The sequence below is a fragment of the Neopelma chrysocephalum genome, unplaced genomic scaffold (assembly GCF_003984885.1).
Source record: "Neopelma chrysocephalum unplaced genomic scaffold, ASM398488v2 Primary Assembly neopelma1_74, whole genome shotgun sequence".
In the NCBI taxonomy this organism is placed as follows: Eukaryota; Metazoa; Chordata; class Aves; order Passeriformes; family Pipridae; genus Neopelma; species Neopelma chrysocephalum.
This window is the reverse complement of record NW_020897735.1, coordinates 215,904-243,749: the sequence shown is the minus strand read 5'-3', so window position 1 is coordinate 243,749 and position 27,846 is coordinate 215,904. Positions and strand designations below refer to the sequence as shown.

At 56.5% G+C, this 27,846-nt stretch overlaps 3 protein-coding genes across 6 annotated transcripts in view; 1 reads left to right on the top strand and 2 right to left on the bottom strand.

The window, feature by feature from the left end:
- ALAD (aminolevulinate dehydratase) overlaps positions 1-6,425 on the bottom strand; it is an 8,838-nt gene extending 2,413 nt beyond the window's left edge. For both annotated transcript variants that reach the window (XM_027687986.1, XM_027687985.1), the window contains exons 1-6: positions 6,332-6,425; positions 2,780-2,924; positions 2,575-2,625; positions 1,782-1,878; positions 1,315-1,450; positions 815-898 (exon numbers count right to left, since the gene is read on the bottom strand). In XM_027687986.1, coding sequence (XP_027543787.1) covers positions 815-898; positions 1,315-1,450; positions 1,782-1,878; positions 2,575-2,625; positions 2,780-2,892 — 481 coding nt within the window. In that variant the 5' untranslated portion in view covers positions 2,893-2,924; positions 6,332-6,425. The remainder of the gene's footprint in view (positions 1-814; positions 899-1,314; positions 1,451-1,781; positions 1,879-2,574; positions 2,626-2,779; positions 2,925-6,331) is intronic.
- Positions 6,426-7,973: 1,548 nt separating this feature from the next.
- Positions 7,974-12,055, bottom strand: POLE3 (DNA polymerase epsilon 3, accessory subunit). Its single transcript, XM_027687966.1, has 4 exons — positions 11,903-12,055; positions 10,995-11,080; positions 10,199-10,317; positions 7,974-9,728 (listed from the first exon to the last, which is right to left on the bottom strand). Exons 1-4 carry the CDS (start codon positions 11,966-11,968, stop codon positions 9,568-9,570), a joined length of 432 nt encoding a protein of 143 aa, XP_027543767.1. The 5' UTR covers positions 11,969-12,055; the 3' UTR covers positions 7,974-9,567.
- A 385-nt stretch (positions 12,056-12,440) lies between these two features.
- RGS3 (regulator of G protein signaling 3) overlaps positions 12,441-27,846 on the top strand; it is a 93,391-nt gene continuing 77,985 nt past the window's right edge. Inside the window, exons 1-3 of one of the 3 annotated variants that reach the window (XM_027687768.1) lie at positions 12,441-12,455; positions 17,656-17,777; positions 22,781-22,930. In XM_027687768.1, coding sequence (XP_027543569.1) covers positions 17,747-17,777; positions 22,781-22,930 — 181 coding nt within the window. In that variant the 5' untranslated portion in view covers positions 12,441-12,455; positions 17,656-17,746. Of the gene's footprint in view, positions 12,456-17,332; positions 17,462-17,655; positions 17,778-22,780; positions 22,931-23,902; positions 24,027-27,846 lie in introns of those variants that run through there. The other 2 variants (XM_027687766.1, XM_027687769.1) reach the window with 2 other exon arrangements.

Sequence of the window (27,846 nt, the reverse complement as noted above, 5' to 3'; positions counted from 1 at the left end):
AGGACAGGGATGCAGGAAGGACAGGGATGCAGGAAGGACAGGGATGCGGGGAAGGACAGGGATGCAGGGAAGCACCTGAGGCTTTGGCTCTACCAAAAGGTTCTGGTGCCGGCAGCATTGCTGGGACCAGTGCAGGGAGGGCAGGGGAGCAGTCCCAGTTAGAATCAGGCCCAATTTGCTTTTGGGTCTGCTCAGAAAAGGACCAGGGCAGTGATTCTGCCCCTGTACTCAGCACTGGTTGAGGCCACCCCTCAAGTGCTGTGCCCCAGTTGTGGCCCCTCAGCTCAGGAAGGACATGGAGGGGCTGGAGCAGGTCCAGAGAAGGGCAACGAGGCTGGGGAAGGGTCTGGAGCACAAGTGCTGTGAGGAGAGGCTGAGGGAGCTGGGGGGGGGCTCAGCCTGGAGAGGAGGAGGCTCAGGGGAGACCTTCTCACTCTCTGCAACTCCCTGACAGGAGGGGGGAGCCGGGGGGGGTCGGGCTCTGCTGCCAGGAACCAGCAGCAGGACAAGAGGGCACAGCCTTGAGCTGCCCCAGGGGAGGTTTAGGTTGGCCATTGGGCAGAAGTTGTTTGCAGAGAGAGGGATCAGCCCTTGGAATGGGCTGCCCAGGGAGGGGGTGGAGTCCCCGTCCCTGGAGGTGTTTGAGCAGAGCCTGGATGTGGCATCAGTGCCATGGTCTGGGTGACAAGGTGGGGTTGGGTCACAGGTTGGATTCAGTGATCTCAGAGGTCTTTTCCAACCTCGTTGATTGCGTGTGTGAAGTGAGAGAGGGGCGAGCAGAGTCCAGCTGGGCTGTCCCTGCCTGGGCTCCCACCTGCTTTGGCGTAGGCCAGTGCCACCTCTGCCAGCCGCTGGCAGCTGAGCTCGTTCTGGATGGTGCCGTCCTCTCGCAGGATACCTGGAGACAAACCCAGGGTTACACCAGGGCAGGGACAGCAGTGCCTCAGTCCCCAGGGGGGTGTAGCTCTGGGGACAAGCTGTGGAGATGCTCAGAGCAGCAGTGAGGAATGTGTTGAGGGAGCTGGATGAGGAGCCCTGCAGGGCCTGGAGGTGTGGGTGCTCCAGGGAAGGCTCAGACAGACTCAGATGGCCACAGTGAGGGCCTGAACGACCTGTCCCTCCCACCCTGCTGTCAAAACCCAGGAGAGGCCTCCCAGCTTCCTACACCAGTAATGGGGGGCCAGGTCTTGGGGCAGGAGCTGGCCAGAACCCACCAGCACATGGAGCCCCTCAGCAGAAAATGGCACATCCCTGGAGACTCCCAGAGCCAGGAAAACACCAGGAGTGCAGCCCAGGCCCACGGGCCGTGCTCACCGCAGTGCCCATGCGAGGTGTAAGGGCACAAGCAAACATCACAGGCAATGAGCAGCTCTGGGAAGGTGGAGCGGATCCTCCTGATGGCCTGGATGGCAGGAGTGCCCTCGGCATCGGCAGCAGAGCCTCTCTCATCCTGTGGGAACACAACCACCTCAGCACACGCAGCCCACACGTCCCCCCGGCTCCTCCGTGGCAGCAGCTCTGCCCAGGAAACAGCTCCTGGACTGTGGGACCCTCTAAGGCGGGATGGTGTGACCAGCACCGAGGGAAAAGGGTGATGGAGAAGCACTTCTGGGCAGTGAGTGCAGGTTCTGCGGCCACCTGCAGAGCTCTGGGGGCCTTTTTGGGTGTCACTGCAGTCTCCCATCCCCATGTGCTCTGCTGAGTGGGCTGTAGGTTCAGCCCCACACTGCTCTCCCAACCCCCATGGCTGCCCCAAGCCCCCCTCACCACCAGGCACTGACCTTGTGGACCTTGCTGGGCACCCCGAAGATGAGCACACACTTCAGGCCGTCTTGGACGAGGGGCTGCAGCATCCCCTCGAGCTTGTTCACTCCATACCTGAGCAGGGCAAAGGGAAGGGAGCTGCCAGGCACCCACACCTGCTCCTGGGAAGAGCTGCCTGTGGCTGGGATGCTGCCCTGGGAGCAATCCAGCATCACCAGGCAGCAGCTGGAGGTACAGGGGAGGTGTTGCCTGAACACTGGGAGGAACAATCTGGGCCCTTATCTGGGGCTGCAGGAGCATTATCTGCCCAGCATGGACGCTGCTCTGAAAGGAGAAGCTGTGCCCTGCCCTTGGATTCCTTATCTTGGCCTCCCTGTTGCAGATCCAGCCCACCTCCCCACCAGCCCACCCCCCTGGGCCTCTCTGACCAGAGCCCTGCTAATGTGGCAGCAGATGGAGACAGGAGCTGCCAGTCCAGCAGGATCCAGTGCAGGACCACAGCCCACATCCTGCACACGTTCTGTGGCTGCTGCTGGAAACCCCATTTGCTTCCAACCCACACAACGTGTGAGTGCTCTGGGACAGCCTGAGACACCCTGGTGCTGCCCTCCCAGTACTGCTACTTCCCCAGCATTCCCAGCATGATTCCCTCCACTCCCTTAGTGGATGGATGTTCCTGCCCTGCCTGATCCCAGGGAATCCCCAAGGTAGGGACCAGAGGGTTGGAAGCATCACCCCTGGCTCATGCTCATCTCATGCCATAAATCCCAGCAGCGACCAGCATGTGTCTCACTGGGGTTGGATTTGTACCTGGCTTGTCCAGGGAGGCTGGGGATGGGCTCCACGGCATCAGGGTTGTCCCTGTGGGAGGAGGAGGGGACGGAGATGTCAGGACTCGGTGTGAGAAGGAAGCCCCTCTCCCAGGCTTGTGCACAGGGACTCTGAACCTACTGAAGAGCTCAGGGAGCTCCTGGGATGGACCCAGCCAGTCAGCCCAGAGCCAGGGCTCACTCACGTGACAAAGATGGGGTAGATGAGGTTGGAGGCGTCGAAGGTGGTGGCCGTGCACTGCCAGGAGCGCAGCACCGGGTGGAAGTACCCGCTGTGGAGGACAGAGTCTGCCTGCATGGTGGGGCTGCTGCAGGCTGGGCAGGGAGGCTCTGCAACAACAAAAGAACCCGGCAGGGTCCTGGTAAACTGCTGAGGAGGGGGCTGAGATCCAGGCAGCCACTGCAGGACTGTCCCTGTCCCGGGCCCCTCCAGCCACCTCCCCTGGGCACTGCCCTGTGCCTGGTGGGTGCTGCAGGACCCCCATCAGCAGTCACTCAACAGCCCTTCCCATAAACAGGGATGACAGAGACTCCTCCCCACAAAACCCCCCAGTTCTGTGTAGGAAACCCCCCAGTTCCAGCCACTGGATCCTCCCACAGCAGAACCACCTTCACCCTCCAGAGGCTCCTCTGCCTGAGCACCCAGAGGGTCACTGTTCATTCATTTTACTCTTCCTTAGTGCTGAGTAACTCTGAGATAAAGCTTTTGTATGCAGAGGAGTAAAGAGCTGCTCTGTGCTGGAACTCAGTGATCTTTAATGTCCCTTCCAACTCAAACCATTCCATGAGGCACAACATGTTTATGGCCACAGTGTGAGGGCACAGTTACAGCAGAGGAGGGGCACTGGATGAGAAAGGGGCAGGATCATCCTGAGGACACCAGGGCTCTAAACCCCCCAGTCACACAACTCCAGTGGCCACTTACTGCTGGGTAAAGAAAACTGGGGACTTGGGCAAAACTGGTTTCTGAGGTAACAAAGAGCAGGTACTGAACACACATAAATCAATCATTGGCTCCGCTGTTGTTGAAAGTTCTTCTGCAGCAATATTTTCTTCTTCTCTAACAGATTAGTAATAATTCTGTGATCAGACCACTAAGATTTACATTTCCATGAGCACTAAATTCTCACACCGCGTTGCTGGTGGGTGTGATGGAAGGGGCCGTGGGAAGGCGGCTCTCCTGGGACGAGGCATTTCTTTGGCTGCAGCACAGAAGGAGCAGCTGCACAGCCCTGGAAAGCACAACCCCAACCACAGACTGTTTGTGCAGAGCAGCTTCAAGGACTTGTGGCTGCACACACAGGGCCACATCCCCCAAACCCCCTGTGCTGAGGAGCCGGGGGGCACTGGGAGACAAAGCAGAGGCCCTACTGGAGAGTGTGGGATTTTTGGGAGGTGGGCAGGAGGAGAGCTCAGATGGGCTCTGAAAGGGCAAGTGGAGTCCTTTGACTACCCCTGGGCAGGGCAGGTCTTCCCTAGGGAGACAGAGTGGCAGGAGGATGGGACTCATTTCAGGGGAGCAGCCCTGTGCTCTCCAGTCCCATTCCAGGAGAGATTCCCCAGGCAATGAACCTCACTGACCCCCTGCCTGTACCCAGCCCTCTGGAGAACAGGCACAGCTCAGGCACAGCTCAGAGCATCCCAGGACAGAGTCCATGGCACCCACAACACCAGTCAGCAACGGAGCTGTGCAGGAGATGGCTCATTTTCACTTTGGGAAAACCTTTAATCTGAGGTGTTCACCTATTTTACACACTCAAGACCCGTCAGATATTCTACTACTGAGCCAAACTCAGTCTGTGTCAGACCCACCCAGTGCCCAGGGCACTTGGAACACAGGGGCACTGCATTGCCCAGGGCTGGAATCGAGCCTCTGGTACCCCGAGGAATCACCTCTGTGGATGGGGAAAGGCCCCTCTTGGTTACACGGACAAAAACACTGGATAAAAAAATCAGGTGGTGCTTGTGGGGGACGCAGAGCAGCTGACAGGCAGGCTGGCAGCGCCATGGCATCCCTTGGCAGGTCATTTTTAGCCCTTGGAAAGCTGCCGCTCCAGTCCTCGCTCCAGGGAAGGGGACAGCCCTCGGGTGAACCGGAGCTGGCAGCTCCCCACGGTGCCTGGCTCCAGGGAGCCGCGGCAAACAAAGGGCTCAGTGAACAAAACCCACCTCGAGAATCCAAAAAATGCTCTAAACAGTTAATCCCAGCGGAGCAAGGGCAGGGGGGCCGGGTGGGACCGGGGGCACCTGACTGTATGGGACAGATAGAGGCCACAGCTCCAGAAACTGCCCTCTCCGGGCAAGGAGGGGATGGGCACGTGGTGGGATGGTAGGGAGGAGATAAGAGCCGGGACGGGTGGGCCCTGGTGGGGCTGAGCCTGAGCCGGGTCCTGCTCACCAGCCCCACGAGCAGGAGGAGCTGCTCCCTGTGCAGGGCACCGGGGTGGCACAGCCGGGACCGACCCGCCCGACGGGCAGGGACACAGGGCACAGACACAGGGCACGGGCTGCAGGAGCGGGCAGACAGGGGACATTGCACCACACGCTCACCCCGGGCTGGGGCTGTTCCCCCGGTATCCCTCAGGGCTCCCGGCACAGCACGCCTGCCTTCCTCCCACATTCGCGGCCCAAATCTGCCTTTCTAAAGCCATTCGCTCCGTGCACACTGGAGCAGCTCCAGGAGGGGGTTAAGGACAGCCCTGCAACTCCAGCAGGAGGTTAAGCACAGTCCTGCAGCTCCAGGAACTCAAGGGCAGCCCTGCAGCTCTCTCCCTGAGTTCACCTTTGCTCCCGCACACCGGGACCAGCCCAAACCCGCAGCACTCGAACCCACTCTTTGCCCAGCCCGGGTTCGTGGCGGTGCCTCGCTGCCCTCGAGGGAAGAGAAGCGGCTGCCCAGGGACAACCCGGCACACGGTGCTGGCCCCTGGCACCGCCACAAACCAAACAAACCCCCTGGACGGGCTGCAGCCTGACCCAGCACTGCCCCGGGTAAAGCCGGACCCGGCACTGCCCCGGCCCCCGACGCCCCCTCGAACAGGGGGAGTTTGTTCAGTGCCAACACGAGGCTGGAGGAAGATGTTTTTAGGACACAGAAGCGCATGTGGCCTCATCCTGTGCCATACAACTATTTAGCTAAATCCCAGGGATACGCAAACTCCCAAAATCCCCGGTGGGAGAAGGGACACACTGGGGTGTTGTAGGAAAGGGAGCCAACGGAGCTGTGGGTTAATTAACGGCCACTAACAAAGGTCAAGCTGTTGCAGCGTTAATTAAGAGTCAGTAGCAAAGGTCAAGACGAAACAGCGTTAATTAAGAGTCACTAACGAAGGTGAAGCCCTTCCAGCAGGTTTCCTGTTCCAGGATGGGCACGGGGGTGCCCAGGGGTCTGCAATCACACCCCAGCACGGGCGGGAGCTCAGCACCGCTGCCAGCTCGGAGCATCACACGCTGCTCCGTGCTTGCCCCGCCGTTGCCACGGCTACCGAGCAAAAACCGAGCAAAACTGGGCAAAAAGAGAGCAAAACCGGGCAAAAATCGAGTAACACCGGGCAAACCCCGGGCTGTCCTTGCTGCGTTACCCGGGGCTGCCCTTCCTGCCTGACCCAAGCGCTGCCTCCTTGCCCGGCCGGGCCCCGTCCCTGGGGCCATCCCGGCCTCGGGGCAGCCCCGGCTCCGGTCCCGGACCCCCGATCCCTGATCCATGATCCCGATCCCATTCCCGGTCCCGCACTCACCGCCCGCCGTGTCCGCTCCGGCCGCCTCTCTGCCCCCGAGCCCTCGCGATTTGCATGGCCACGCCCCTCATCAGCATAGCCCCGCCCCCGCGGGGGAGTGGTGGCGGGAAGTCTCGCGCGGCGCCGCGCGGGAAAAGGGCGGGAGGGGCGGGGAGGAGGAGAAGGAGGAGTTTTTGGGGGGTGAAGGGGCTGGGGCGGGGATGGGGGTGCTGAGGGGGCAGGAGACAGGCTTTGGGGGGCTGAGGGAGAATGTGGTCCTGTGTTAGGGTGCTGGGGAGGGACCTGGAACCAGGTTTGGGGTGCTGGGGGCGCTCGAAGAGGATTTTGGGGGGCTGCGGGGGCGCGGAGCAGAGCGTTGGGGTGCTAGGGAGCCAGGCGGTGCAGTTTTGGGGGGCTGCAGGGCTGTGGAGCCGGGTTTTGGGGTGGTGGAGGGTCATGCAGTCCAGTTTTGGGGTGCTGTGGGGGGAAGTGGAACCCCCAGTGGGGCTCGGGGGGGGGGGGGGGGGGGAGCAGGGCTTTGGGGTGCTGGGGGACCATGCAGTGCAGTTTTTGGGTGTTGCAGGGGGACGTGGAGCCAGGTTTTGGGGTTCTGCAGATGCTGGAGCAGGGTTTTGGGGACTGCAGGGCTGAGGAGCAGAGCTTGAGGGTGCTGGGGAGCATGCAGTGCATTTTTGGGGTGCTGTGGGAGAACCTGGGCCCAGGTTTTGCGGTTCTGGGGGCCCTGGAGGCAGTTTTTGGGGTTCTGGAGGAGGCTGGAACAAATCTTTGGGGTGCTGCAGGGGTGTGGAGCGGGACTTTGGGGTGGTGGGGGGTCATGCAGTCCAGTTTTGAAGTGCTGCAGGGGGGGAAGTAGAGCCAGGTTTTGGGGTTCCGAGGGGGGCTAGAGCAGGCATTTGGGGTGCTGGGGGGACATGCAGTCCAGTTTTAGGGTGCTGTGGGAGGACCTGGAGCCAGTTTTGGGGGTTCTGGCGGCACCAGAGCAGGGTACTGGGGTGCTGAGGATCAGAAAGCAGCGTTTGGGGTGCTGTGTGAGCAGGGAGCATGGCTGGGAGGCTGTGGTGGGAGAGAGCAGGGTTTGTGGGGCTGCAGAAGTCTGGAGCAGGGCTTTGGGGGGCTGCAGAGGGATGTGGAGCAGGGCTTTGGGGGGCTGGGGGCCTGCCAGGCCCAGAGAAGCTGCAGCCCCACTGCAGGCCCAGCAGCACTGCCACTACCTTGGTCTCTCCAGTGCAGGGGAGATGTTGGGATTGGGTTTATTTTGGGAGATCCTGCAGCTCCCATGCCATAGCAGCATTCCCTGGCCTGCTGCAGGGCAGAAACCCTGGACCCAGCCCCTGGATCTGTCTATCCCCCCAGCCTGGAGGCTCTCCCTGGAGCAAGGCTGAGCTTGTTCCTCCAGCAGGACAAACAGCAGCACCCCAACTTTGCTTCTCCGAGACCTGGAAATCTCCCCCTTCTTGCCAGTCTCAATTCCCTTGCTCTTCTCACAGCCTTCATCCTCCCCTCATCCTCCTCCTGCCATCAGCTGCTCCAGAACCCATTTCCCAGGGTGTTTGCTCCTGCCTTGGCTGCTCCCTCTGTTCCCCCTTACACAACCACAACCTGCTCATTTTATAACTGCCCGAAATATGAGACTCCACTTCTATAAAAAAAAAATCTGGCTTTTATTTAGGCATCATTCCTTTCCAGAATATGCACCCCAGATATGTACTGAAGAGAAAAAAAGAAAGAAAAAGAGCTGGAAGGCAGGTGTTTATCAGAGATGTTTGGGAAGACATTCAGGCTCAGGCTTTCCATGTGCTGACTGCAGGCCAGCAGAAACTAGACAGCAGAAAATCTGTGTTGATTCAGTTCTTTTTCAGGAGCTGGCCTTGAGTGTGTGAAAATCCAGTGTGCCAGAAAAGCAGGAAGGCAGGGTTGGCTCTTGTGGGTGGCTCTGCAGCAATTTCTTTTGGTGGAAAGGATCTATGAGTCCCCACAAGTGCTATTTTAAAACTGCACATCAGCAAAACTCGTGGGTTCTACTTAGATGCACTTAAAACTTTCCTCAGGTTTCCTTCACCCATCTGTTAAATTCAAACATTGGATGTATTAGTCTTCAAAAAGTCAAATAAAGCATTTTCCCCTGAAAGGAGCTTCCTCTATAGGTACCTTCTCAGAGAGAGAAAGGAAAGGCATCAAAACTAACAATCCAAGTGGAAAAGCACAAACCTACACAGGCACAAGGGATACAAACAGCTTCTTTCAACCTTCTTTTCCTGCAGGAGCCTTTTCCACAGCTCAACCTGAGGTTGAGCCTCCTGGGTGGGCACATCCTGCCCATTGCATCTGGAGGGATCCATGTCCCTGGAATGACTGGTGAAGGCTACAGAGGGACCTTGGATGGAATTAGTCCATTCCCATTGGGAAAATTAAAAAAAAAAACAAAAACAAGGCACCACAATCCACCACTCTGTTCTGCCACATTTAAACTTGCTGCAGGAGCTGCAGCTCCTCAGAGCAGGGACAGGTGACACCACCACACCCAGCACTGCACAAAGCCACCTCTTCGTACCCCTGACACTCATTTTAGCCCTTCATTTTGCTTCAGATGTTAAATTAATTTCCTCTTGGTCTCTCAGGGCTCTAAAGACACTTTCAGTGTTCTGTTTACACTTCCAGTGCTGTGAAGTTTTTGGATTTAGGGTGGTTTGGGTGATCAGTGAGTGGACTCGTGGCCCCTGTAGCGCTGCTCAGGCTGAAGGACAGAGGCACTGTCACAGCACAGCAGGGAGAGAAGGCACAGCCAGGATGCAAGGGAACACAGGGAAAAAATGAGTCCCTTGGATCAAAACTTAAATGTCCAGCTTCCAAGCCTCCTGACATCATCATCTGGGTTCTACACCCCAGAGGGTTAATGGTCTGTTGGATTCAGCCCCTGATATTCAAGAGTTCCCATGTTCTCCCGACCAGCTTCTGCACTGAGCACCTGCCAGCTCTTTTTTCCTCTATTTCAGAGCCAACCCAGCATCAAAGCTCTGCCCAGAGGAGGGAGGGGGCCAAGCCCCCCAGGCACCAGGAGGAGCTGCCCTGCCCCGGAAAAAGCTTCAGCACAAGTCCTTTATGTCCAAATTAAAGCCCAAAAGGGACAGGCTGCAGAGGGACAGTACAAAGCTCTAAGGGAAACAAGAGGGGACACAGCAGGGTTGATTTACAGTGTTTATATCCCTCTGCACACAGCCCAGCCCCTCTCAGCCAGCTCAGTTGTCCACCTCTTCCTCGTCGTTCTGCTCTTCCTCCTCCATCCTTTCATCATCGTCATCATTTTCTTCCTCTCGGCTTTTATCCTGCTCCTCTGAGTCTGCCTTCTTGTCTTTATCTTTCCTGGCTTCCTTCTTTCCCTTCTGCTCACGCCTGTAAACTGAAGGAGAGGGGGCAGTGAGGACCTGGCACGGACAGGGCGGCGGCTGAGCTCCAACACCCCCCTGCTCTCCCGGCTCACCAGGGGAGCAGGAACTCAGAGCAGCAACTCACCCTACGAGCTGAGCTGTGCTGAGCAGCTCCATAGGAAATCAGGTTAAATTTCAGCAGAAAAATGCTGAAAAGGACGCAGGAGTTCACATTTACAGGCAGCACCTACGGCTTTCCTTAGATAAACATAATAGGGGAGTGAGGGCAGATGAGACTTTCTCAATCCTCATCAGTTGTGCAATAATGTTATCCCAGTCCCGTTAAGGTGCACATTAGTTATTCCCCAGGCAAACTGCAGTGTAGGATGCTGGGCAAAGAGAAGAGAAACAAGACAGGCAAGTAAGTGTTGCTTGTCCAGCGTTCGAGGAAAACACGACTCGGTGCTAATCAGACTCTCCGGACACAAACGAAGGCCTGTACCTTCCAGGGATTCCTTCAGAGGGACCATGAACCTCTGGAACTCCATCTCCTCCATGGCAGAGAGCACGTCACCAGCATTCAGCGTTTTCCTCTTCCCCTTCATGGCAAAGTTATTTGCACTAGGCAAAAACAAGGCAAAAACAAGATGTAAAAGAGAGGCAGTTGGGAACTGTCATCAACTTAGTCTGGTCTATTAAAAGTCACGAGCAACTTAAAAAAACATAAAAGCCATCTCCTAAACATTTAGGAGTTTTTTTTATCTCTTTCTAATGGAGGTTTGAGACACCTTCCTGTTTACACTGGCTGTTTGTGCTTTCCTATATGAGTTTTCTGCTTGCACAGACCTTATCTACAAGCAAGGGGAAGGAGAAAACCTGAACACTGGCTGTGGCAGTTCCCCACAGCCCTGTGAGTACTTGACACCAGAGAAGTGACTGCCTGGACACCCCAAAAACCTGACAGTGTTCTCTGTGGCAGCTCCAGGCTGGCTCACACTTTCCCTAACACAGTGATGTGGCGAGGAGCCTAAATAAAAAGTGAGCCAAGTGCTCCTGCCTTTGCCAGGAAGAACGTGCAGCCTTGTTCTAAGGTTAATGGCAGTTTGGGGCCCCTCTTTTTGGGACATCTCTGTGTCCCCAGCCCAGCTGCCTTCCCATGGGTTGTTACAGGCAGTTAAAACCCACCTGCTGCAACCTGGCAGGGTTTATTGATACAGACAATACAGAAACAAACACTGGGAAAGAGTCTCCAGGCCAGCAGAGAGGAGAATTATCACTCAGCTGCAGCCAGTCCTTACCAGGATGTTGCATACAGCACAAACACACTTGCTGCTCGGGATATCGCGCTCCGGGCTTCTTTGGAAATATTGACTCCATCAGGGAGCTGGAAAACAAATTCAACTTTTATCAGCAGCTGCTAAAGATGACTTAAACTCGCATAATTCACGTGTCAGTTCCGTTAAGGCATTCAGAGGGCCTGGAACAGGGAACTCTGAGGTTCCCAGCTCTGAGGGAGCTCTGGGGGGTTGTCACAGCTCTGATGCAGCTGAAAGCCACGTGCAGTGACTGTGTCCCCTCAGTGCCCCTGAGCAGAAGCCGAGTGACCCCTGGGTTGGGGGGTCTGACCTCTGGGTTGGGGGGTCTGGCCACTATGTCCAGGGTAACTCATCCAGTGACTTCCATCTCCTGTCACACACCAACGCCCTCCCAGACCCACTTCCACCCAGCAACGTCTCACAGCTCCAGAACCGATTATATTAACGACTGGGAATTATTGTAGATTTTTATACAGACACGGACTTCTGCTGTGAGTTTTCGGGTGGTTCTGACAGTCCCACTGCAGGACCTGCCTTGCCGCTGAGCTCGGCTTTGGAGCATCCCTTGGGACAGCGCAGCCCGGACCCACCCTGGGGTGTCCCCCCGGCATCCGAGAGGGGACAGCGCCAGCACAGCTGGGAGCGGGACCGGGACACAGCACGGGGACAGGGACCGGGGCCTCCCGGGGCCGGGGTCTCCAAGGACCGGGGTCTCCCGGGGCCGGGGTCTCCAAGGACCGGGGTCTCCCGGGGCCGGGATTTCCAAGACTGGGGTCTCCCAGGACTGGGGTCTCCCGGGGCCGAGGTCTCCGAGGACTGGGGTCTCTAAGGGTCTCCAAGGGCCGGAGCCCCCGGTGTCCCGGTGCTCCCGCCGCGGGCCCGGCACCCACCGCCTCCTTGATGATGCGGGTGATGACGGCGTTGGGCAGGTTCAGGTCCTCGGGTCTCTCCGCCATCCTGGGCCTCCTGCAAGGCAAACGGGGGGTCAGGGGCGCGGGGGGTCCCGCGGAGGGGGTGTCCCGGCGGGACACGGGGGGATCCCGGCGGGACTCGGGGGGATCCCAGGTCCCGGCCCGGCCGTACCGCTCCCCGCGCCGCCGCCGCCCCGCCCGGTCCCGGCGCGCACCGCGGCACGGCCCGCCCCGGGAGCGGGAATGGCGGGAGAGGGACGGGACAGGGGAAGGGAGGGGAGGGGGAGATGTTGGGGCAGAGCTTGGGATAAGGGTAGGGATGAGGGCAGGTATAGCAAGTGTAGGTGCATGTGATGGGGCAGGTGTAGGTGTAGGGCAGGTGTAGGTGGTGCTACACTGCAGTGACTGGGAGTTCGTGGGGGCTCTGGGGGCTGGGAGTAGGAGCAAGGACAGAGGGAGAGCCTGGGAGGGGGGGGACACAAGGATCTGGGAGCTCCTGAGCCTGAAAGTCGTTCAGTGAGTTCCTAAGCCTGTGAGTCACTTCACACCTTTCCCCCCCTCATTAGTGCTGAACAGATCCACCCCAAGTGCTGTGCAGAGCCAGTTATGGCTGAGGGGGAGCTAGAGGGACAGGGCAGAGCTCAGGGCAGAGCTCAGGCCATGCCCTGTTGGCTCTCAGTGTGTGTAACCAACAGCAAGAGACCCAATGTCCACAAGGCTGAAGGCAGGGACACATCCCAAACTGGTGTGGGATGGTGGTACAGGGGGTTGCATTTACCAGGTTAAATTTGTCTGGGAGATTGTCCGTGGTTTGGGGTTTTTTTAATGGAAAAATTAATAATTTGAAAAACCCGACAGCATCATTTTTAAAAGGAAATAGGCTTTTACTTGGTCGTTGTAATTTATAAATTTTTAAGTGCATCAGTCCTCTAACTTAGAGCTAATGTCTGGAACCATCCTGTTTTTCCTTTCCCTAAAGACAAGCCAGGCAGTGCAGCGAGGAGCCCAGTTCCCAGTGGATGTAGGTGTCCCATGTAGGTGTCACTCACACACTTCTCTTCCTCAGGCCCTGCAAGGTTAGATCATCTCTGACAAAGGCCTCCAAATACAGCACTTTCATTCTCAAAATATCTTCCTGGGGTGCTTTTTTTTTTACCATATACTAATTCAGCAGTTTTAACTGTCAAAAAAATTCCAGCCTGAAATTCTGCTGATTGAGTGGACTCTCCTCTGTGACCTGAGAAAGGCACTTGGACAAATCCCGTGTTCCAGGTCAGGAGCTATTTCCAGCTGCGTGGGCCGACTATTGCATTAACTCTAACTTTGTTACTCCCTTTGGAAAGTGCTTTGCAGAGGAAAGCTGTAGGGTAACCTCTGTGTTACCTTCCCCGGTGCTCATTTGGGTTTGTGACACCATGAATCTTGTTCCTGTTTGCTCTGTGCTTCAGCCAGACCTGTTTGCCAGGCCTGAACTCTGCAGCAGGGTCAGACGTTCTCTCACCTGGACAGATGAACCTCGTGCTCTTTAATAACATTGTGAAAAGTGAGTGTTTTCAGCTTGGAGGGAAAGGAAAGCCTTCCTGATTATGGGTAATAGAATCAGGGTGAAACAATATATGCAATAATCAGGCTGGGCTCTGCTAATTGATCCAGAATGCAAATTAATCCACAGAAGTGGCTTAAAGGGGGCCCAGTAAGGCTGGACTAATGGTGTGGCACCACCCAAATGGGATCCAACTCTTTCTATGGCTGCAAAATGTACAGTAAATTTGATCCAACTGCAGTGGAAAGTCCTTCAATTGAAAATGGTTTGGGGCTGGGCAGCTATTTTGGGAAAATGTCTCATGTGTATTCTTGTGTTCTCCCCCAGGCATCACTTTCTGACATGAAACAGGACACTGAGCTTTGTCTCACCCAATGGGTCTGCTTTTATTTTCTTAACTGTTCTTGAATATTCTTATATTCTTAAATATTCTTGGAAAGATTCCTCACTGGAACAGGTTCCTAGGGGAAGTGGTCATGGCACCAAGCCTGCCAGAGCTCAAGAAACATCTGGAGGATGCAATTAGTCATAAATTTTTTTTGTAGTCCTGCAAGGAGCAGGGAGTTGGACTTGATGATCCTTCTGGGTCCCTTCTAACCTGAGAGACTCTGGGCCTGCCCCCATGCCTGGGCTAAAGCGGGGAGTCAGGATCATGGAGTTATGGGGAGGGAAAGGAGGCAGCTGCCTTTTCAGATGCAACTTTCAGCTAAATTAGCTCAATCTGAACATAAAAGTGTAGGAGAACCTCGGTGCATTTGATTTCATAACTCGGTGCAGCCTCAGAGTGAGGTTTCACCAGAAGACAAAGGAGATCTCTGTCAAGAAAAAGGGTGACTTACCCCTTTCTGTTGTGCCCCAGGACAAGGGGAACAGCTTTAAACTGAGGGAGAGGAGACTTAGTCAGATATTAGGAAGAAATCCTTCCCTGTGAGGGTGGGGAGGCCCTGGCACAGGTTGCCCAGAGAAGCTGTGGCTGCCCCATCCCTGGAAGTGTCCAAGGCCAGGTTGGACGGGGCTTGGAGCAACCTGGGCTAGTGGAAGGTGTCCCTGCCCATGGCATGGGGTGGAACTGGATGAGCTTTAAGGTCCTTTCCAACCCAAACCCATCTGGGATCCCGTGATTTCTGGCATTTGATCTCTCTCTGCCCCCATCATAAGCCCTGGCTGCTGTGCCAGTGCCAGAAATAGTTAATTTTCTGTGAAATTAGTGAGCTAAAGTGGCTCACTGGGAGGCTGGATAGTCCCAGATCCCTGGGAAGCAGGATCCAGGTCCATGGTCTCAGTTACCTGATCCAGCAGCTCAGCTCTGCTGCAGCTCCAGACTGAGCACAGAGTTCAGCTCAGGTGACAGTCAATAACTTCTTAAGCTGTTTTAACTTAATTACCTTGATCCATTTGACCATTCTAAGGCCAAAGCATCATTCCCAAGAGACCTTTTGCTGTACTGAAACCGATCTCTTTTATGAGAAGTGTCACTAAAGACCCAGCTTGATTATTATATTATTTTTATTGCATTAAAATAAATCAGCAATGGATTAATACTCAGCATTTGTCAAAATGCTGCAGCAGGACTGGATGTTCAGATCAGACACCCTCTAAGAGACCTGGAATGTCTCACAGGGCTGCTCTCCCCCAGTGTCATCAAGGGTTCAGAGCACATGGAGGAGAACGGTGCCATGAATTTATGTACTGCTGTAATTAGCTGTGCTTTTAATCAGGTTAAAGGTGTAAGACAGGCATGTGTTAAATGGCCTGAAAAGTCCCAGTGCCTCAAGGAAATGCAAAACCAAGGACAAAGTCTTGAGCTGGGGAGATTTTGAGGTGTTTGGGCATTGTTCCTAGGTGAGGTGTGTGCCCAGCCTACTGTTATCCTGCAGGCTAGACAAGGCAAAAGGAGAAAAGGAGGACAAAAAAAAGAAATAAAAATATTTTATGGTGCCCTATTAATGCTCTGGGGTCAGTGTCTCCTCTCAGCCTTCTGAGGGTGAATTAGACTGTGTTCCTTTCCTGAGAACAGAATCACAGTCACAGAATCGTTTGGGTTGGAAGGGACATTAAAACTCACCCAGTCCCACCCCCTGCCATGGGCAGGGACACCTTCCACTAGCCCAGGTTGCTCCAAGCCCCATCCAACCTGGCCTTGGACACTTCCAGGGATGGGGAGCCCACAATCCATGGATGGATAACCCATGGGTTGCTCTGTCAGAAGCCCCTGTAGCTGCTGTTTCCTCACTGCGGGGGTGACAGTGGGAGGCTCTGCCAGGCCCTGCAGGAGATGTTCTGTACAGGATGTTTCTGGAGTGACCAGGAAGCATCACTGGGCTTCTAAGGGATCCCTCTTCCAAATTAACCCCGTGTGTCTCCATTACCAGGCAAGGGAAGCAGCCAGGCAGTTTCTGCAGCTGTAGAGTGTTCAAGGCAGGTGAAAATCTGAATGGAAATAAAACAAGAGCTTCTCGCTCTCCCCCTGTCTCTCTGCTGCTCTCATGGAGAGGAGCTGGTTTAGGCAGTAGCTCTAACACAAACCACACCATTGTTGTAGCTGCTTTAGTTTCAGCCACAGTTTAGCCTTAGAGTGGGAAGGGTGAGGGACAAGATGAACTGTTTTCAGAGGTCAGCAAGCTTGGCCCTGCCAGAGGATGGGCACAGGAACAATTCCTTGTGCACTCAGGCTGGTCTGTGCTCTGCATTCCTGGGGAGCAGCCCAGGTCTGTCCCAGCTCCTGCTCTCACGGGGTTTGTCCCAGAGCCTCTGCCTGCCCTGGGAGCACTCACTGTGCTTCAAGCCAGGGGCATCCTGAGGTCTTACAGCACTGCCTCACCAGTGCAGAGCCCAAGAATCGCTGTGGGTTGGCCCCTTTGCATGTTCAGACTGTTAATTTTTTGGGGAAGGGGCAGAGAGAGAGATTTGGAAAAGGGTTTGTTACCCAAAACTACAGGTGCAAAATGCCAAATGCATCAAGTCCTACAGAGATGCAAAGTTCTTGTGAGACTCTGGACATGGCTCAGACTCTGATATCTCACCAAAGCAGCAGTGCTGACCTGAGGGCCCTGTTGGGGTCCTGTGCTGGCTGTGGGGACGCTGTGGAAGGGGATGGGTGGCTTTGTGCAGTGGGCAGAGGGTGGGAGCAGCCCGTGAGGTGTTTGTTGATGTTGGGTCAGTACTCGTTTAACCCCCAGTGCAACATTCTCTCCGGGCTGGGAGGGGCAGTTTTCCAGGAACATGGAGTCCCAAGTGCATCTGCCCTGAAAGCAGATGCCAACAGAGCTGCAGGTTGGCAAAGGCAGCAGCAAAGACCATGCTGAGGGTGCTGCTGGGGGTGCCATGGCTGTCTGGCAGGTTTGGGCTCCAGCAGGATGCTCACGGATGTGAGCAGAGAAGGTGTGGTGTTTCTGAAGACACCCTGTCGGGAGGAGAAACCTTCCCTGGGTCCCAGATTGGAAAAGGATTTGGTTATCAGCCAGTCTGCAGTTTTGTTGGGTTCCTCACTGGTGTTCTCCAGGGAATGGTTCAGCTGTGCTCGAGGTGCTGTCAGAGACAGGAGCACCTCAGCTGGACCCTGGGGAAGAGGGGGCTGCAGCAACCCTGCTGCTGGGAGAGTGCTGTGGTTTGTGTGTCTGCCCTATATGGCAGACTGTGCTAATCCCAGAAATCTGCCCTCAGGATTGCCCAGAAATAGCCCAAACCCTCTTTCTTCCAATCCTCTTACCATTTGGAAAGCCAGATAATTTTTCCCAGTCTGATTTAGTTTCTTTAGTTTCTAAGGCAGCTTCAACCTCGTGGGTTTTCTGTGTGTGTTTGTTACCCTTTTGCCTGGAATAACTGTCCAGGCACGTGCTTGGATTTGAATATCCAGCCAAAGGCAGATCCCAGTGCTGGCAGACTGAAATTTGTGATGGAGAACTGTGTTAAATTTTAAAAGAAAGTCATTAACTCCCAGGCCAACCAGCTGAATGGGCACTTTGCTGGAGACTTGAACAAAACTGCAGGTTAAGGTCAGTCCCAGGGGTTGGAATGTGAGGAGGGAAGTTAGGAGGAGTTGATTCTTTGCTGTTGGGAGCCAGGGGAGGACGGGGCCACCATCTTTTCCCAGCTTACACTTTAAGTTGTAACTTCCCAGACTGGATCTCTGCTCCCTTGGGACGTTTATATACTGGTTTTGTTTTATTTTTTCCCCCCTCCTCCACAGTGGTGCCACAGTCAAAGGCTGGTGGCAGCTAAATCACAGCTTGAGCACAGGAGGCTGGTGCTTGGAGAGGATCCTGATCCTGCCTGGAGCCATGGAGCAGCTGGGAGAGCCAGGGCTCACATGTGAGTGCTCGGAGGGTTCCTCCATTCAGTTTGCAGTTTGCTCTGTCCCTGGGGGAGGGAAGGGTGGGGGATGACTCTGCAGGTGCCTGGTTATCACCAGGGAGCCAGATCCTGGCACCTGGAGGAGATGAGGGTCTGTATCTCCCCCATGCCTGTTGTGGGGACTCAGATCCATGTGGGATCGTGTTTATCCCGGGTCTCTCCTATCTCCTTGTGCCGCAGGATGGAGCGGATTGAATCTGCTGGGTTTGAGTCTTAGGAGTGATTTCTGCAGCCACTGAGCCTCAAACCCTCTGGGAGTTGCTTGGGGGGGACTCCCATGGCCTGGGAGTCCCACAGAGACTCTTTACTATAATTTATTTATTATTATTTTGAAAGCCCTGTCCCCGAGGACTCTTTCCCCCCCAGCTGTGAGTCTGCCTGCTCTAGTGAGGGAGACACTGCATTTGTTACTGTCCTGCTTGTCTCTTAAAAGCCTATTCCAATAAAGACATGGAGAGGAGAGGCTTTGTGGGAGCCTGGGGAGCTCCTTGGAGACAGGAGGGCATGTAAACACCCCTGAGCACTCTGTGTGTGCTGGGGAGAGCTGCAGGTTTGGCAGAGAGAGAGGGACGACACAGACCATGGTCCTGGTGCTGTTGAGGTGCTTTGTGGGGAAGGAGAGCAGGACATGGCAAGGCTGGGCAGGTACATGCTCTGCTCACATTCCAGAGGTTTGGGATAGCTGGGATTGCAGAGGGGATCTTTGCTGCTCCATGTGCCTGTCCCGTGGGCTGAGCTGTGCTGGTCCCTGGTTGCACTGCAACAGGCAACCCCAGACTGGGGTTTTTTTGAGGGTCAAGTAAATTTGCTTGGGAAAAGCTTTGCTTTTGATGGGTGGCAGATGGGGGTCACTGGGAATGTCAGCAGATGGATTCAGCTGAACAAATGAAGGGGAGTTTTTGATTATCCTGAAGGGAGGAACATTTTGAAGTGCCTTAGAAATGACCCTGTATCCCTGAGCAGGGCCATCCCACCTGTCTGCTGGTTCCTGGTGGTCCAGGTCAGTGCTTTGACATAATTTACCTGTGTCTGTGGAGCTCAGGCACCAACAGTGGCAAGGGATGGATGGATGTTGGGGACAGTGGCAGGGTCCTTCTTCACCCCTCCTGTCCAGGAGGTGACAGCAGCATGGACTGTGACCCCAGGCAGTCCAGGGCCTCTCTTCTGGGGATCTGCATCTGCAACACAAACACAGCCAGGAGGGAGGGGGTCTGAGCTGCTGTGAGAGGTCCCCAGACCCTCCCTGTGGGCAGGAAGGGGGAGCTCTTGGAATATTCTGTAACATAAATACACGGGACTCAGTTCCTCTCCCAGGTTCTTACCAGTGCTGCCTGTTGAAGACAAGAGATGAAGATGAGGATGGGAAGAAGGGGTTCATCCCCCACCCCAGCTCTGTGTTCAGGGCTCTCTTGCCTGTCAGCAGATGTGGCAGAGGATGTGGCAGCTCCAGTTTCAGCTCAGTTTGGATGAGCTCTGATGTTGCTGAGCTGTGCTGGAGCTGAAGGCTTTGCTGCTGGGCAGAGCCAGACCTGCCCCCCCTGGCTGTGCCCATATCCACAGGGAGAGCACAGAGCAGGCCATGGGGAGGTGTTCCTAAAGGCCAGGGTGCAAATATCCCCTTGGGAGAGGGAGCTGTGGAATGCTGTGGCATAGGCTGTGTGCTTGGGCAGGTCATCTCCTGGCTGGAGAGCCTGAGTGTGGTGCAGGGATGTGCTCCTGGCTGCTGGCAAAGGACCTGTTCCTTCTCTGTGCCTCTGTGTTCCCCTCCTTGTGCTTCTGGGTTTTGTTGGCTGCATTAATCCCCACCTCAGGGACCCACAAAGCAGCTGTGCCAGATGTGGGAAGCCAGGTACTTGTATGGGCAGAGACACTGGAGCAGCCTTTCCCCTCCTGTGCCCACCACATTCCACCAGAGCTCACCCTGAGCTTGCTGCTTCAAGTCCCTGTTGGAGAGGCAGGAGCCGACAGCATCCCCATGGATTACTGGTCCTGAAGGATTCCAGAGTCTGCAGGGCAGCACTGGGAGCTGGGGGGCCACCAGGCAGACAGAAGAGTTTAGGTGGTGGCTCCAGCTTGCAGGGTTTGGACCAGTGTCACCAGGCTGCATCTTTTGCTCACCTCCCACAGCTCTGACACCCTCAGCTTGGCTGGGAAACAGGGATCCAGCTTCCCCCTGGACTCCAGTCCAGCAGTGGGGTGAGAAAAGGCAGATGTGCTGCACTGCTGGGGAAGCAGAGCTTGGGGGAGCTCCTGGTGCTGTGGCTCTGCTGTCTCACAGATGTTTCTGCTTGTTGACATGTCCTGCACTGCTGGTGCATCCTCTGCATTTTGATTAGGGCAGCAAAGGCCACTGCAGTGCTGAGCAAACAAGCAGCAATTAAAGAATAAATCACATCTTTGTTAGGGCCCCCTCCCTACCCCAGCCTGGGCTCTGGATCCCTGTGGCTGGAGACAGTGATGGGGAGCTCCTGGGCATTGCTGCCAAAGGGCTGAGCAGCAGGAGGGCAGCTCAGCTCTGCCCACAGCCCTCACCCTGCTGCCTGCTGTCTCTTCCCTTGGGCTACAGCACAGCATCCATGGGGGTGGATCTGGGTGCTCCCTGGAGCACCAGGGTGACTCTCACAGCCTGAGTGGACTCAGCTCTGGGCCTTTTCTGCCCCACTGGTGGCTGAGCTGCACAGTGTCCAGCTCACAGCCCAGCTCGTGCCTGGCTGCTGTGACATGGGAAGGAGGGATAAGGAGGCACCTGGCCCCTTGCCACCGTGGGGCAGGAGCTTTGTGTGGGAGCAGAAAGCCCTGCCAGGCCTTCACTGGCTCCAAACATCTCCAGAGGCACCAAGCAGTGAGTGGTTTTGGCTGCCTGCTTGGCTGGGTGCTTTCCCAAGGCCTCTGAGGGTGTCAAGGTTAGGGCTGAGCACTGCCAGGCAGCCCAAACAGAGCTGTGCTCTTTGTCTGGAGCCCTTTGGAGGCTGCTGGGTCGTTATTTGTCTCCCCTGGTGCCCAGAGGGGCTGAGATTTATGGCAGTGGTACAATAGGTGTCTGTGGCAGTGATGGATCGGGCTGTCCAGTGGACATTCCTCCTTCCCTCCCTCCCTTGCTCACTCTGTCCCTCCTGTTGCTTTTCCTGCAGTTTCAGGCAGTTTTGCCAGTGTAAATCCAGCTGAACCATCCAGTGCCCCTGCCAGAGTCAGCCAAACTCTGGGGGAAAGGGCAGCTTTTCCAGGGAGCAAACAGCCTTTCCAAGTTCCTGCCTCTTTGCCAGGCCCCTCTGGCTGGGGGATGTGAGGGTGGGGCTGGGGATGTCTCGGGGTACCTGGAGGCACTGGGCAGGGTGTGGGAGGTGCTGTCCATCTGTCCATCCTGGTACACACTGCCATGGCACAGGGCTGAGGGGCACATCCTGGCTCTGGAGTGCTCGGGCTGGCACCAAAATCCCACTTCAGGCTCTTTTGCTTTTACAGCTTCTCTGTGTGTGGTGTGGGTCCACCATGGGGTGGGGGACACTGCTCTGCCCCTCTGCCCTTCAGGGAAGTCAATCTGGGACTCCAGAGCTGGGTCTGTGTAAGGGCAGTGTAAGACACTGGTGCTGCACTAATCCTGACCTGCCCATCTCTGTGGAAGAAGCCTGGGCAGACGTTTCTGACCCTGAAGAGGTACTGGGCAGTGCTGGTTGCTCTGTGCTGTTGCTCCCTCAAGGCTCCCAGTTCTGGATCTGTATCCTTTTGTCTCTGTCAGCATCAGATCCTGTGGCAGGTTCCTGGGTGGGGGTTTGCTGGCTGTGAGTGAGGAGGGACAGGCTGGGGCTGGTGTGCCTTCACAGGGAGCTGGACATGAGGAAACCATCCAATTCCTCCTTGTGTGGAGCCTCCCTGCTGCTCTGAGCCTCAGAACATCAGCAGGGTGTGGGCTGGGAGCTGGGTCTGAGCCAGAGTCTTGCAAGACTGTGCCCAGCTTTGGGGCCACCAACAGCAGGATGTGGAGCTGGACTGAGTCCAGAGGAGGCCACGGAGATGCTCCCAGGGCTGGAGCCCCTCTGCTCTGGAGCCAGGCTGGGAGAGCTGGGGGGGTTCACCTGGACAAGAGAAGGCTCCAGGGAGACCTGAGAGCCCCTTCCAGGGCCTAAAGGGGCTCCAGGAGAACTGGAGAGGGACTTGGGACAAGGGCCTGGAATGCCAGGACACGGGGCAGTGGCTTCCCACTGCCAGAGGGCAGGGATAGATGGGATATTGGGAAGGAATTCCTCCCTGTGAGGGTGGTGAGGCCCTGGCCCAGGTTGCCCATAGAAGCTGTGGCTGCCCCATCCCTGGAAGTGTCCAAGGCCAGGTTGGATGGAGCTTGGAGCAACCTGGGCTGGTGGAAGTGGGGATGGAACTGAGACAATCTTTAGGTCTCTTCCACCCCAGACCCTTCTATGATTCTAAGACTGTCCTGAACACCCAGGGGTGGCAGGGCAGTGTCTCGATTGTCCTGGAGAGCTGCTCACAGATCACTGGAGCCCTGGTGGGACTGTGCATCTGTTCCAATGTAACAAACCAGTGCTGAGCGGAGCCTTGGGGCTGCTCTGGGCCTGTGGGAGGTGAAGGGATGTGAAGGGATGTGAAGGGCTGTGGCCAAGGCTGCAGCTGGGATGTGTGCCAGGGGTGACTCCCTCTGAACATGGATCTGTGTTCTGCTGTGCTGCTGGACTGAGGGATCAGCATCCCTCCTCTCCTTCCCGCTCCCAGGCAGGGCTGGGCAGTGGGGTGATGGCTTGGGACACGTGCCATGTGTGTGCAGAGCTGGCCAGGGCAGGTCAGTGCAGGAGCCCTGGCAGTGTGCTGTTCTGGGGGAGGCTGGGGCAAGGAGCAGACATTCCCCTGTGGTGGGTAAACCCGAGGGTCCTGCAGAGCCTGTGATGTCTCCCGTGTCCCAGCTCCCTGTCCTGCCACGTCCTGCTCTCATCTCCTCTTTTCTCTGGCAGGGACGGGGCAAAAGCCCCCATTGTTGGAGCTGGAGGATCTGCCAGCCGTGAGGAAGGGGCCATGTGGGGCTGGACAACCCTCCCTGCGGGACCCGAGGGCACCATCAGGGGGCAGGAGGAGGATCAGTCATGCGAGAGTGAAAGGCAAAGGTAGGTGATGGGGTGTGAGAGGGGCTGTGGGCCAGGCAGGGCTCAGCCCTGGCCAGGAGGGTGTGGAGTGTGATGGGGGGTGTGTCCAGCACCCTGGGCTCTGTGGGAAATCTCATGCTTTTTCATCCCAGAAAGTTCTGGGGCAGCCCAGCCTTTGGGGAGGTTTTTTTTTTCCCCAAGAAACCATCTCCATCATTCCACAACACTCTCCAGGGCTGATGCTCAGCTCTGGGTGCCTCCTGTAAGCTGTGGTGCAGCCCCCAGAGCTGGTGGGTGCATTGCCAGCTCCTGGGTGATGGAAGGAGCTGCTCTGGGGTCTTGCAGAGTGACCCCATAAGCCTGGGGAGGCTGCATGACTCTTCCCTTGTTTGGGTCATACTCTCAAGCACACGGTGTGACTCTGGGGATGGTCCTGTGCAGGGCCAGGAGTTGGACTCGATGATCCTTGTGGGTCCTTCCAACTCAGCACATTCTGTGATGTGAGAGCCAAGCAGGTCACCCACGCCCTGCCATCCCTCCCTTTCCTGGCTCACCCCCAGTTCTCCTGCACCCTTTCCCAGTCTGCAGTAATTTCCCCACTTTTCCCCAATTTCCCCAAATGCTCCTGCCCCACGTTGTTCCGGTGGGATCGTTCCCTGGACAGCTGAGTGTGCTGAGGGTGCAAAGCCGGTGGCACGAACAGTCCCGGGGGTTACTCACAGCAGAGGAGAGGGGTTGTAGGTTTTCCCCCTTTTCCCAGGAGCTCATCCCTGGAGCATCGGCGGGGTCTCGGGTGCCCAGGGCAGGGCAGAGCTCCAGCCGCATCCCTGCGGTGTCGGGATGCCGGGGATGGCCCCGCGTGTCCCGGCAGGTGCGCTCCCGGTTCAAATCCCGGGGGCCAATGGGAGCCGCGCCATTCCAACGGCTGGACGCGTGTCCCATGGAAACCCGGCCCTGCCGGGCACTCCCTGCCGGAATCACCGGGCAAGGCAGGGAGGGCTCCAATTAGCGGCTAATTATCGGTGTCCCGCCATGGAGCCCGGCAGTGTCCGCAGGGTCTCGCTCTGCTCCCGCCGGGATGATCCCCGGGGAAGCTCCTTCTACCTGAGCACGTTCGGTGAGTGCGGAGCCCCCGGATTTGGGGGCAGGGGGCACACGGAGCCCCCGGATTTGGGGGCAGGGGACACACGGGGCCCCCGGATTTGGGGGCAGGGGTCACACGGGGCCCGGGGGACGGGGCTGTGGCTGCGGCTGGTGCAGCGCCGGGAGCTGGGACAGGGCACGGCCGAAGCCCGGAGCTTTGGCTGCGGCCCCAGCCCCCTTTCCCGGGGGGAAGGGGCTCGGGAGCTGCTCCCCGGGGGTGTTTTGGGCGCTGAGCAGCAGCTTGGTCACTTCTGCCTCCCCGAGCTGGAATAACACACGGCTCCACCGGGCTGGCAAAGGGGGCAGTGCCCTCGGCCAACCCTGGAGGTGCCCAGGGGTCGTTCTGCCCCCGGGCAGGGGCAGGGCAGGGGGTGCTGTGTGGGGCTGGCCTGGCCAGAGCTGTGGCCCCGTTAGGGCAGAGCCCCAGTTTCCTTCTTTGCTCCTCGGGGGTCTTTCCGTGGCCGTCTCAGGTTTGAAGGAGCCCCGTGGGCAGAGGGGGCCGAGCTCTGCTGGCCTGGGGAGGGTTTGGTTCTGAGCCCATCACCCCCCTCGAGAGCAGGTGAATTTGGCAGCAGGTGCTTGGCCATTCGTGGTGTGGGATGGCTGGGCCTCACTCAGAGTGGCCCTTTCTGGGTGCTGCTTTTTAAGCAAGAGTTTTATTTCAAAGCTGCTTGTTCTGGTGAGCAGAGCAGGCAGCCATGCAGTGACCCCCTTCCCAGGGCTGCTGCCCCTTCCCAGGGCTGCTGTTCCTTCCCAGGGCTGCTGCTCATTCCCTGTTTTGCCTTGGAAGTGTCAAACTGCTGAGGGCTGCCTGGAGGCTGAAATCCTCCTGTCTTTGTCTATGGGACTCATGCTCAATAATGTGGGTTCTCTGATGCCTCTTGGCTCTGTGACCAAGTCCAGGCCAAGCTTCATCTCTGCAGCCACAGTTCCCTCCATGGGCTGAGCAGCACTGGTGACATGAGGAGCGTGTGCTCTGAGCAGCAGAGCCGTGGCAGGGCAGGGCCAGCTCTGCTTTCTCCATGTGGTGACCAGGAGAGGGTCTTCCAAAGGGCTGGTGCCAGAGCCTGAGGCTGTAGATGGTGATCTCAGGGTGCTCTGCCTTGTGCCCCTGCCCAGGCAGGGCCTGGCACTGCTGTCCTCTGGTGGGAATTCCCAACAATGGTCCTTGGCTGTCCCAGGAGGGCCAACACTGCATTTTTCCTACAGTAAAGCAGAAAAGCACTTCAGGAGCAGAAACCCAAATTTTCCCTTTGTCAGAGACCATCAGTAAGGAACAGGTTTTCCTGCCTGCTAGGTCTGCTCCCAAAGAACATTCATGTGCCTCCTCCCTTAGCCTGGCAAACTTCTCTCATGGGTGGGAACCTGTTTGATTACCATCTTGTGCTTGTTCATACCCATTTTTTCCCCTCTTTTCCTTGTGCCAGCTTTGTTCCTCAGCTAGAATTGCCTCTCCTGGCCCTGTGGGGTGCAGATGGACAAGGCCTGGGTGCTCTCTGTGCTGCAGACCAGCTGAGCCCTGCTCTCTGTGATGGGATGTTCACCCAGGAGCTGCCTGTGGGTTCTCCCTCTGCTCTTCTCTGCACTATTTTAATTTATATTGACCTTTATTGAACGTGGGGGACCTGGACAAGCTGTGTCAGGGCCTCTCTGCTGAAGCTGTTTCCCTTAGTTCACATTAGGAATGTATCAAAAGAGATAAACCCGGGGAAAGGTTTCTCTGACCCTCTTGGATCGAGGTGGGAATGCAGCCCAAGAACTTGCTGTGAGAGGGGTTGTGTTCCTGCCCACCCAGCTCTGGAGGGAGGTTACTGCTCTGCACAGCTGAGAAAATACAACAGGTCTGTCCAAGCACAGACCTTGGCACAGCAAATCCCTTCCACCAGCTCAGGCTGGAACGGCTCCTCCGACAGCAGCTTCCCTCCCTGACCCCAGCCCCACACAAGCACTGGAATTGCTGCAAAGCCAGCGAGTGTTTCCCTGGCCAGGGCAGGCTGGAGCCCTTTGGTGTCAGACAGGCTGGCTGGGGCCTGCTGGGTGTGTGATTTGTCCCTCCATGTGCTTTAAAGACACCTGGGAGCAGATGCATTAAGGGGGAAATGTCCTCTGTTCCTCACGGACAGGAGAGACCTTTCCCACCAATACTCCCAAACCCTTCTAATAGGGCCAGTTTTGCCTGCAAAAGGCAGAACTGCCCCTTTTCTCCCTCCCTCCTCTCTTTGGTGCTGGTGCAGCCTGTGACACAGCCCTGGGCACTGTCCCTGTGGCAGAAGCAGCAGTGACACACACGGTGCCCGGGGCCAGGGTCTGGTGTGACCCCACCCCTCGTGGGGCAAAGCTTGGCCCCACAGGCTCCCCCAGGAGCTGAGCAGCCCCAGCCATCCCCAGGCCAGGATGGAAGACCTTCCTCCCCCCGAATTACCCAGCACAAAAGCTTCCCTTCTCCTCCCAGGCCCGCTCATTCCTGGCTGACTCCCCGTCACACTCGGCTGCACGGGGGCACTTTGCTCTCCTGTTGCCAAGGCTGGGACGTGCTCTGTGCTCTCAGTGGAGCTGGGAGAGGGTTCCCACAGCCCCAGAGATCTGCAGATAGCAGAGGGGTTAGAGCCTTGTGCCCAAAGGCTGGGGTGGCAGCATGAAACTGGGGCACAGTATTCTCCCTGTTGTAAACCAGTGTTAGAGCTGTCCTGGCTTACCCCACCTGGCTCTTGTCTTCCCTTTCTCACCCTGCACATGTATAATTGCACACAGACACACATTTCCACGTGTTCAAGCACACACAGACACACGTGAGCTGCTGAGAGGTTTGACTTTTTTTTTTTTAGTGGAAAATGGGTCCTCTGAATTGTTTCAGGTTAAACAATCCTATCAGATATCCCTCTCAGCAAACCTGAGCCCTTTGGGTACATCTTTTGCAAAATGAGATGTTGGGTTTTAACTTGAAAGATGTTTAGATGTCTGTAAATTATGTTTAGACACTTATTTTGGTTGTTGTGTTTTGTAAACTGGAACAGAAGTGAAAAATGGGATATTTTGCTTTGGACTATTTGGGGATGTGTTGCTCTAAATGACATCTTGTGCTACTGATGTTTTCAGTCTCTGGATTCTCCAGGGGCACTGGGAAATGTTTAGTTTTGGGTTGGTCCAGAACAATTACATGGATTATAGACCCTGCATCACCCTTAAAATCTGCACATCCTATCCTGGCTGGAAGGCCCAGCTCCCAGGGAACTTTTTGGGAAGACATTCAGAAGGGCAGAGCCCTCTGTGCCCAAACAGTGCCAGTGATGTGAGGACCTGGCAGCCCACCCTGCAGCCCAGCACCTCACCCAGACCCTGACTCAGCTGCTGGCTGAGTCTTCATGCCAGTCTGAGCCTCGTGGGTGGGTTTTTGGGCTGATGCAGAGTTGCCAGTGCCTGGGAGAGCGAGGGTGTGAGTGTAAGCAGGCTGGCAGAGCAGCAGTGCCACGCTAGGACCTGTGCCATGGCTCAGCAGGGGTTCACACCTTGGCTCTCCTGGCACTGACCTCCTGCACAGGGGCTGGGACCCGCTGGGTTTTCAATGCTGGGAACCAGTTGCTGGCAGACAGGCCCAGGCAGTGCTGGGAATCACCAACTGCAGCTCCAGATAAGAGGTGGGAGCTCAGGGATCTGGCACAGGCATTTCCAAAGGCAGTGGGAGCTGCACGTTGGATCTGGAGCTGTGGAAGAGCTGGATTTTATTCCCAGCTCTGTGTCAGAGGGGGTTGTGAGCAGTGTGTCCATCCCTCTGTGGGGTCTGTGAGCAGTGTGTC

Excerpts from the sequence above, each read along its gene's own strand:
- POLE3 (XM_027687966.1), bottom strand. The coding sequence starts at position 11,968 with ATGGCGGAGAGACCCGAGGACCTGAACCTGCCCAACGCCGTCATCACC. Across the intron at positions 10,318-10,994 it reads GTGCTGTATGCAACATCCTG|TGCAAATAACTTTGCCATGA; the intron begins GTAAGGACTGGC and ends GTTTTTGCCTAG. Across the intron at positions 9,729-10,198 it reads TCTGAAGGAATCCCTGGAAG|TTTACAGGCGTGAGCAGAAG; the intron begins GTACAGGCCTTC and ends CCTCTCCTTCAG.